Below are 10,404 nucleotides of genomic sequence, written 5' to 3' on the forward strand. Positions count from 1 at the left end.
TCTTATCCTTTGAGGTTTTCTAGCTTTATCCACCATTACAGGTTTTGCTGGGAATTAATGACTCACAGAAGTTCACTTACCATGAGTCTACTGTCCATTTCCAGACAAGAAGCCTAGGTCGTGGACAGATTTATAGTGAACAGGAAAACCCAATTGATTAAATCCTGCTCAGGGTTGCTTCTTAGTGGTCTCCATCACAAACCCTCAGATACCTGTGAGGGCAGGGACTGCTCTGTGCTATTCCTATGGCCTCAGCAGCAGCTAATAGTACTTAATCCTCAACAACACCCAATCCAACATCATATGCCATTCTCTCTTTCTTGCTCCATACACAGGCCGCCGAATCCTCTCAAGCCTCTCCACCACTATTTCCATCATCTTTATCTGAGTGCAGAAAATTAACTGGCCTTCCCACTTCCATACCTTCTCCATCAAAAAGTCTAATGTTCTTAAATTATAAATCAGAATATCTTCTTCTTAAGACTCAAGGGTTTCCTATGCATGCAATTCAAATAAAATTCAAACTACTTAAAATGATCCACAAGGCCCTACGTATTTTATTTGGTCTCCCAACTCTAGCAGCTCACCAAGCCCTAGCAACAGGAGCTTCCTTTCACTTTCTCTACCCTCTTGACAAGCCCTTCCTAACCTCGTGCTTGTCCTGGCTTATTCTTGTGGCTAGCTAGCTCCTTCTTAAACTTAAGGTCTCTCTATTCAAATGTCTCCTAGAAGGCCTTTCCCATCATTCTACAAAGTACCATCAATCACATCACCCTTTCTGGTCCTTTATAGGTTTACCATAATCTGAAATGAACAGCTTTATTTGATTTTATTTTTTCACTAATATATAAACTCCTTTGATTCCCTCTCTCATTTGTTAAGAGAAATAAACAAGAAATGTACAGGACTTTCTGGAAGCAAAGTGTGAAAACTGGCGGGGGTGGTGGCGCACACCTATAATCGCAGCACTCAGGAGGTTGAGGCAGGAGGATCACTGTGAGTTCGAGGACAGCCTGAGTTCAAGACCTGCCTGAACTAAATAGTGAAACCTTGCCTCAAAAAGACAAGAGAAAAAGCCAATTTTTCCAAAATGAACCCATAATTCCAGTATTCCCAATCAATATCCATTATTCCCAATAAAAACCTAAAGACTTCCTTATGAACATCACAGAATAACTGCAATGTTCATCCAAAACAATACACAGACCAGAACTGTAAGAGTCAGGTGTAGTGGCACATGCCTGGAATCCCAGCACTCAGCTGGTTGAGGCAGGATAGCCCTTAGTTTGAGACTGGACTGGACTACATAGTGAGTTGAAGGTCAACTGAACTAATAGCAAGTCCCTTTCTCAAAAAAAAAAAAAAAGTCAAAATCTGAAAAAAAAACCCAAAAAGTAATGAACAAATGACTAACCCTGTCACAACTAAAAGTATAAAACAATACTTTTTTTTTTTTTGGTCTTTTTGAGACAGGGTTTCACTATGCAGTTCAGGCTGGCCTTGAACTCATTTTGTACCCTAGACTGGCCTCAAACTCCTGTGATCCTCTTGCCTCAGCCTTCTGAGTAGAGTGCTGGGATTATAGGTGTTTGCCACCATGTTCTGCTAAAACAGTAGTATTTTAATGAGTATAGTAATACACAAAAGATCAAGAGAGTAAGAAGACAAATCAGAAATTGTCCCAAATTCCTCTAGTGAATAAAGTAGAGTTAGTTTTTTGGCTTTTTTTTTTTTTTTTTTTTTTTGGTCTTTTTGAGATAGGGTCTCACTATGCAGTTAAGGCTGGCCCTGTGCTCACTTTGTAGCCCAGGCTGGTCTCAAACTCACAATAATCCTCCTGCCTCAGCCGCCTGAGTGCTGGGATTACAGGTGTGCGCCACCACACCGGTCTTAAAGCAGAGTTAGTAAATGATAAAATCTGCAATTCTAATCAATGGGGCAAAAGATGGGTTATTCAATAAATGGGGTTGACACAAATGGCTATGGGAGGAGGAAAACATGCACAATTAATATATCCCCCTAAATACATCTCCTACTTCACTTCCTAGATCAGAAATAAACTCCAAATGAACCAAAGAATTAGAAGTTTAAAAAGGAACAGAAAAAGAAATTAGAAAAGTGATCAATGAAAATTTCAAAACCTCTCTGCTTTATTGAAAGGTATACAGTCACAAGTCTTCCCTCAGTTCTCTTTCCTATGGCAACCAACATTACAAGGTACCCTTTCAGTATATCCTACAATTATAAGCATACATATATGTACACATTATCTTTCTTCTTTAAAAACAATGAAACAGCAGGGCATGGTAGAGCATGCCTGTAATCCTTGCCGAATGAGAGGCTGAGGCAAGGGGATTACAATCTCAAGCTCAGCCTGGGCAATTTAACAACATGGCAAGACCCTGTCCCCAAAATTAAAAATAAATAAATAAACAAACTTTAAAAGATTTAGCTCAAATTTGGATTCATTCCCCATATGAAAGAAGAAGAAAAAAGGAGACAAGAGAGGTAGGCAGGTAACTGTACTATTCATAATATTCCCTTTAGTTTGATCCATGGGTGCACAGTTTAAATTTTGTAGTTAGGAATATCTTTTTAAGTAGAGTATGAAATCTACAAGTCATATATAGACTAATAATGAAGACAGCTAACAAGCTGGGCATGGTGATACATGCCTGCAATCTATCACTGAGGAGGCTGAGGCAGAAGGTCCCCCATGAGTTTGAGGCCAGTCTGGGCTACACTGCGAGTTCAAGGCCAGCCTGAACTGCACAGTGAGGTCCTGTCTCAAAAATAAAATAAAATAAAATAAAATAAAATAAAATAAAATAAAGACAATAACAGTTTTTGAGTATTTACTATGTGCCAGCTACTATGTTTAATGTCATTTGCATTATTCTACTATCTCCATTTTCAAATAAGGAAATTAAAGTATAGAGAAATTAAATCAAGTATTGGTGGTGTTTATTTATACCTGTACATAACAATGGGTGCATATGTATAAAAAAAGTGAATGTCCTAATATGTAATGAATTTTTCAAACCAATTTTTTTTACAAATCCAATAACCAAAATCAAAAATAACAAAGTAAAAGCAGGCAGTTTATGAAAGAAACACAATTCTCTCCATAATAAAAATGTTCAATTTCAATAGTGATTGATAAAAGGCCAATTAGAATCAGTTTTTAAACTCTTAAATTATCAAAATATTTAACTTGTAATATCCAGCACTCCCCAGAGTAGCAGCATACTCATACATTGTTGGTGCCTTTATAAATTGGTCCAGCCAACTTTTGAAAGTAAAATACATCAGCATCTACCCAAATCTGTATTACATCTTTGGATTATTCAGCAACTCTGCTTTTAGGGATCTAACCTACAAAGCTGCTTGCATAAGTACCAAAAAAGAAGTGTACATGTGTATAAATATACATATATACACAAAAAATTGTTTATAGTGCTGTTTTCTGACAAAAAAAATCTAGTGGCCATAAATTTACTAAATAAATAAATGATGGTATTTTCATAAAGTGAAAATGGTACTATGCAGCTGTTAAAGAGGTAGCTCTAAATATACACAAACTTGGCCAGGAGTGGTGGCACGTGCCTACAATCCCTAATTCAGAAGGCAGAGGCAGGAGGATCAAGAGTTCGAGGCTAGACTGATCTACACAGTGAGTTCAAAGCCAGCCCAGACTACACAGCAAACCCGTCACAAAAAATAAATACTTGAAACAGTAAATAAAAAAGTATCAATATATTATGATCTCATAATACAGAAAATTGTAAGAGAAAAAAATCTAAGAATATCCAACAAACATCTAGCAGATTACATTTAAGAAGCAGTACTACACTTTCAATGTCTTTATATACTCTTATTTCAGGGTGGCCTTGAGCTCACTTTGTAGCCCAGGCTGGTCTCGAACTCGGAACGATCCTCCTGCCTCAGCCTCCCTAATGCTGGGATTACAAGTGTGCACCACCACACCCAGCTACAGTCGTATATTATACTTCCATAAAATATTACTTATAATGAAAGAAAGATAAGAGTTTAAAATAATGTATCTTCCTCATGCATTAAAATGGCTTTGTGTGAGTAAACTGGGCCCAGTGGTGCTTGCCTGCAATCCCAGTACTTGGGAGGTTGAGGCAGAAATATAAGAAAGAGTTCAAGGCCAGCCTGGATTACCCAAGGAGACCCTGTCTCAAAAAGGGGAAGGGGCTTTGTGCGATCATAAAGTCACTCCTCACCACACTCAGCCCCCTCCAGTGTGTATACTCCTACTCTAGTACATTTACATTGTGTCTATTTTAGAGCATAACTCCTAGAAAACACAAGTTTTGGTTTCATTCCAAATATATAAAAGTTAATTTAAAAATTTTAAAAACTTAAAGTAATGCAAAATCAAACATCTTTGAACAGTTTAAAAACATAATTACTACTTATAACAAACATTTTCAAAATGATATAAACCCATATGCTGGCGAGAGATGATGGTGCACACCTGTAATCCCAGCATTCAGGAGGCTGAGGCAGGAGGATCGTTGTGAGTTTGAGGCCAGCCTGGGCTACAAAGTGGGTTCAAGAACAGCCTGAACTGCACAGTGAGATCCTGTCTCAAAAAGACCAAAAAAAAAAAGGCAGGAGGGGAAGGGACAATCTATAAGCATTAAGGTGACATAACAAATCTAAGTCAAGCACTGTGGTGTCCCCCCTGTCTGAGATAGGAGGCTAAGGCAGGGGGATCACTTGAGCACAAGTGTTTGAGGTCAGCCTGGCCAATATAACAAGAACTTGTCTCTGTTAAAGAAAAAAAAAAATCCAATTTTCCTAGAAAAATGTAAACTTGATATATTCTGGTTTGATACAGTTTGTGTATAACAAGGGAGAAAAAAAGGAAAACAGTCTATATTTTACCTCTCTAGTAGACAGTATGAGGAGGGGAAAAAAAATCAAAATAATTTCCCAATCTTGACTTTTCATTTACTCTAACCAATCTTGTTTTCTGTCCAGGCTGGCCTTTTCTCTGGGCGATCCTCCTACCGCAGCCTCTCAAATGCTGGAATTACAAGAGTGGGTCACCACACCTAGATCTCTGATTAATTTTAAGGATTTAATTTCTAGCATACAGCTACTGGTCAGTAGTACTCTTTCAGAGAGATTCCCAGACTAATCCCATCAATCACTCATCCCAAATTTCTTTTTTTTCCTCCAGATTTCTAATTCATTTTTTCCTAATTCTGCAACTACTCCAAAATTTTCTGCATATGTAAGTTAAAACATTCTTACACACTAAAATTTGAATTTATAAATATTCTAAAATTAGAAATATTCTCTGGGATGAACCAATGCCATGTTTATTTTCTCATCCTCCCAAAATTAAAAGAAAGTAAAAATAACTGAGATACATACATGCCTACAAAGGGCTTACTGGTTAGCAGGGACTAAACGGACATGTACATAAGTAATTATATGGCAAAGATAAATCATCAAGAATTTTCAGAACAGCCAAGCATGGTGGCATATGTCTGTAATCCCAGCACTCAGGAGGCTGAGGCAGGAGGATCCTTGCAAGTTCGAGGCCTGCCTGGGCTACAAAGTGAGTTGAAGGCCAGCCTGAACTACATAGCCAAATCCTGTCTCAAAAGACAAAAAAAAAAAAAGAATTTACAGAACAAAAATGCATGCTTTAGAGAGGAGAAAATGAGAAGAGATTTTCTGGATGAAGTGATACGTGATCAAACCTTTCAAAACTGGCAGAATTCATTTGAGGTAGAGTTTGGACAAGTAAGATAGAAAAGAACACTCTAGAAAAAAGCATAGTGAAAGAAAAACAACTGAACACAACACAAAATAGGTATATTACTTAATAGCCTAAATGAACATGCCTAAGTATTCATGTAAAGATTAGTTTAAAGAAAGTAATATGCCTTTTCTCTTAAATTTTATAGCACGAGTATTGTTAGAAAACTAGTACAGTACTACATGACTGGAGATGGACTGCAGGTGTAGTCCCAGTAAAGCACTTGCTCAGCATGCCTACAACCCAGGTTTATAATCCCTCGCAGAAAAAAAACTAGTAATAAAAATGAGCTTTTCAATATAGCATTAAAAGTTTAGATCATGTCCATACTATTTATCTAAGCTTTTATGTAACAACTGAAGTCTCTCATACTTTAAAAAAAATATCCAGAAATCAGTTTAACCTACTTGTTTACATGACAGAAGCTTCTAATGCTTGACATAATAAAATTTCTATCACTGTGAAGCTTAAATTACATGAAGTGAGCCAACACATTCAGGACCCTCTTCCTGTCTGTCAGGAGCTATTTCCTCTTCTCCATTCCTTTTCTCCAATAAATTTTCTGAGTCTTAAAACAACAACAACAACAAAGTTTACAGTAAGTGTCACTAAATTCAGACAACTTCGAAGACTTTTTTGTTTAAGAAAACAGTCATGCCTAGCCTGGTCATACAGGCCTATAATGTCAGCACTATGGAAGACTAAATTCAAGCTCAGCCTAGACAATCTAGCAACTTAGTAACCCTGTCTCAGAAATTTTTAAAAAGGCTGGAGATGTCCTTCAGTGGAAAAGACTGGGTTCAATCCCCAGTACTACCAAAAAAAATTATTTTTTTAAAGTAAATTAAGTATTAGGCAAAAATTCCAAGTGACCACATTACTAATGTAGATCAATGCCATTTTCAAACTGTATTTTCATGCAGAAATTTAATATTATTATTTTACATTCAATACACAAGATGAATATCCATGGTGCGCTCTCATTCTCCATCCACCCCCAATTTCTGTTCTAAGTATCAATCATCACATTGAATCATGCCACATGTGGAACAGTATAATAGAATGAGCACTATACTGGATGTCAGAGACTTGGCTTCTTCTACTGCCCAACTGCAGCAACTTAGACAGACCACTCTCAGTTTATTCAGCCCCTCAGTTTATGCAAAAGTAAAACAAGACTTAACCGGTCTGACTACATTCCATGGTTCTATAAATTATTAACATTGTATTTCAGTCAATTAAGTTTGGTTTGGAGATGGCTACTAAATAAAAATAGCAGCAGCACACATGGAAGAATTAAATTATCTGAAGAATGCCACAGGAACTCTCAGTTTTGTAAGAAGTCAAGCTTTCAAATGCAAAGGTGGGGTGAGTTGGGTATCTCGAAGACTATCCAAGTAACATTTTGACCACACAAGCTCCTAGGGTGGCAAAAATGGTAGAAGAAAAGCAAAAATGTTCAAGAAAAACACTACCATAAAATAGCAAAATAAAAAACAGATGCTCCATGCAGTTACTGAAAGCTTTTCATAAAGTTTGTCAATATTTCTAAGAAGTTCTGACAGGGAAATGTTCTCCTAACTATCAAAATTGCCTTTGGTATCCTCAAGCCTGAAAATGACAAAGTATCAGGCAATCTAAGGACTGAGGTATTTGTGCATATAATCGACCTCAAATCATGCTTCTTGCCTTTACAGTGTTTAGTATTGTACCCTGAATATAACAGGCATCTGGTATTCAAAGTGAATGACTGAAAACACATGAAGCTCTAATCTATATACATAATACATTCTGATTAACCTTTACTACTTGCTTTGTATTACATTCTAGTAAAATCCAGTACATGAAGTAAAATAGATGGGGCCAAGCACTGTGCTATGAACAAGTAGTCCTAACTACCCAAGAGGCTGAGGCAAGAGGACTGACCAGCTTGAACCCAGGAGTACAAGGCCCACCTGGGAAACTGCAAAATCTCATAAATAAATATATGCATACATGCATACAGCTGGAAATAACTAAATATGTGACAGTGCTATCATCTTCAGACATTAAGAATTTGAAGAGGGCTGGGAATTTAGCTCAGGGGCACAGCACCTGCCTGGCAAGCGTGAGGTCCTGAGTTTGATTTCCGGTACCAGAAAAAAAAAAACAAAAAACAAAAACAAAAAAAACAAACTAGAGTTTAAGAGAAAAAAAAAAAAGAATTTGAAATTACCACTAAGATAAATCACAAAATGCAATTAGACTGAATAATAAAATCAAACGCACAACACTGAGTAACAGCTTAAAATTCACCTACATCAATTCCATCTCTATCCAAAGGCCTTTGCTTTCTACAGTGGCAAAAAAAATACTTTCACAATTTTTTTAAATGCTTTAGATATCTGAATAATCTAAACTTACCTAGCTGTGTACAAATTTTTACTTAATTAAATACAAAGAAACAATTTCTGGCATTTTGACCCTCCCTCCTTTTTTTAATTACAAGGACAGTTTACAATTACAAACAAGTTTTACTGTATTTTTTAAAATCCAACAAGGAATTGTTAAAATTTTGTATTCCTCCAGAGGCCATGGAGAGCACCACAGCTATATAGATAACAGGTATATTCTGGTTTTTTTTGTTGTTTTTTGTTTTTTTGAGACAGGGTCTCGCTATGCAGTTCAGGCTGGTGTTGAGCTCACTTTGTAGCCCAGGCTGGTGTCGAACTCGCAACAATCCTCCTGCCTCAGCCTCCCAAGTGCTGGGATGACAGGCATGCACCACCATGCCCGGCAACAGGTATATTCTGATACACTGTAACATGAATACATTTTTCTAACTATATCCCCCGTATTTATTTGTTCAACAAAAATTTGCAGTGGCAATATACTACACACACACAGACATACACTACTTGGTGCCTTAAACATAAAGATAACATCGGAGAAGGGCATATCCTGCTTTCCAGAAGAGATAAACAGGTACATAAATACCTACAACACAAGGCAAAAAGTGTAACCACCAATGAGAGATTCAAGATAAAGCACTACTGGATCAGAGAGAGCTGTTACCACCTCATAGAAACGACACTTTCAATCTATTTAAAGCAATTTCCTATTAACTCCCTTTAGACTCCTAACAGCCAATCCTAGAAGAGCAAATGTTTTCCTAATATTACAGATGAGGAAACTGGAACACAGAAAGGGTTGATTATGCTCCAAAATGTCAGTTACAGGAAGAATGAGAACTGAGTATATTACATTTTCTCTGGGGTTGTTGTTCAACATATGGCAAGCTTTTGTAAAAGAATATTTTGGTATTGCAAGGAATGACTTCTGGTGTGTGACTGATATATGTATGCTGATGTTCATTAACTGATGTGTTTAAAGCAAGGCAAAGCAACTGGGAACTTTAAATAATAAAATAAACTCTCACTGGATTTTAATAGAATGAAAAAACAAAACCTCTCTCTAGCAATCTGCGGTTTTCTGTAAATTTTACCAGTGTCTACTTCAGATTCTAAAATGAACCTCATCCTGAGCCCAGGCAAGTACAAATTGTTTCACCTAGTAAGTATTTTTATGGAGAGGTCCATCAAAACACTTCAAAAAATCTATTAAAAATTAAACACAGCAATGCCATCAATTCTTCAGTTATTCACAATCACGTGTGACCCAGAATCATCAGCAGCTATTGATCAAAATATCGCTAAACAAATGAATGAATATGTATAGGCATTTTAAAATCCCAGGCCTTGCCGAATGCAGTGGCTTACGCCTGTAATCCCAGCACTCAGGGGGCTGAGGCAGGAGGATCTTTGGGAGTTCGAGACCAGCCTGTACTACAAAGTGAGTTCAACACCAACCTGAATTGCATAGTGAGACCCTGTCTCAAAAAGCGCCCCCGACCCCCCCAAAAAATCCCAGGCTTCTTGCTCTTTGCACACTGCCATGTTCAGCTTCCGATCACTGCCTCACCCGGGTGCACACAAGGAATGTAAATTTCGATATAATTACGATATAACCAGGCAAGCAAATCTGATGCAGGTGAATACACTAACCCCCAATATTAAAATTACTCATACCACTACTCTCCAAGGTTAACTCTGCTGAAGAGACACTATACCATGCAACCCTGACATTTCCCGAGCACATACTTTTCCTAAATACCAGTTATTCTCATCCATCCCTCTAACATATGACTACTGGTCCAGTTAATTTAATGAATTTGCTGTCTTCTCCGTTAAGGCTTTTTTTGTAATTTTCTAAGATCCCTCTACGACCCTAAACGAGGCGCATTCTCCCGCCTCGCCCGTGAAGACACCAGTAACGAACGGCGGGAGGTGGACGGTTCGGATCTCCGCTCACCACTGCCCGCTTCGCCATTATCACATCTGGAAGTGGCCCGGTTAGAAAGGTGACTAGTTTGCTCCTCGCACACTCGCTCGTCGCTGTCACCCTCCGCAGCCCTTGCCCGCTCCCCAGACGGCCACCAACTCCGCGGCGGAGCGGCTCCAGGCCCGTACGCCCGCCCCCGCCCCAGGACCCTCGGCCGCCCCGCCCGGCCGCAGCCGTTCTTCCTCCCAACCCCAGACGCCTCCTCGCGTCCGCCGAGCTCC

General features: G+C 38.3%; 2 protein-coding genes across 2 annotated transcripts in view; one reads left to right on the forward strand and one right to left on the reverse strand.

Annotated features, from left to right (window-relative positions):
- Ncor1 (nuclear receptor corepressor 1) overlaps window positions 1–10,404 on the reverse strand; it is a gene marked incomplete in the record, with an annotated part of 160,248 nt that overhangs the window by 148,466 nt on the left and 1,378 nt on the right.
- The window catches only part of Pigl (phosphatidylinositol glycan anchor biosynthesis, class L), a 78,665-nt gene continuing 77,997 nt past the window's right edge, over window positions 9,737–10,404 (forward strand). The window contains exons 1-2 of the mRNA XM_013522032.1: window positions 9,737–9,884; window positions 10,034–10,202. Coding sequence (XP_013377486.1) covers window positions 9,737–9,884; window positions 10,034–10,202 — 317 coding nt within the window. The remainder of the gene's footprint in view (window positions 9,885–10,033; window positions 10,203–10,404) is intronic.

This window comes from Chinchilla lanigera, unplaced genomic scaffold, assembly GCF_000276665.1.
Source record: "Chinchilla lanigera isolate Chin_1 unplaced genomic scaffold, ChiLan1.0 scaffold00066, whole genome shotgun sequence".
Classification (NCBI taxonomy): domain Eukaryota; kingdom Metazoa; phylum Chordata; class Mammalia; order Rodentia; family Chinchillidae; genus Chinchilla; species Chinchilla lanigera.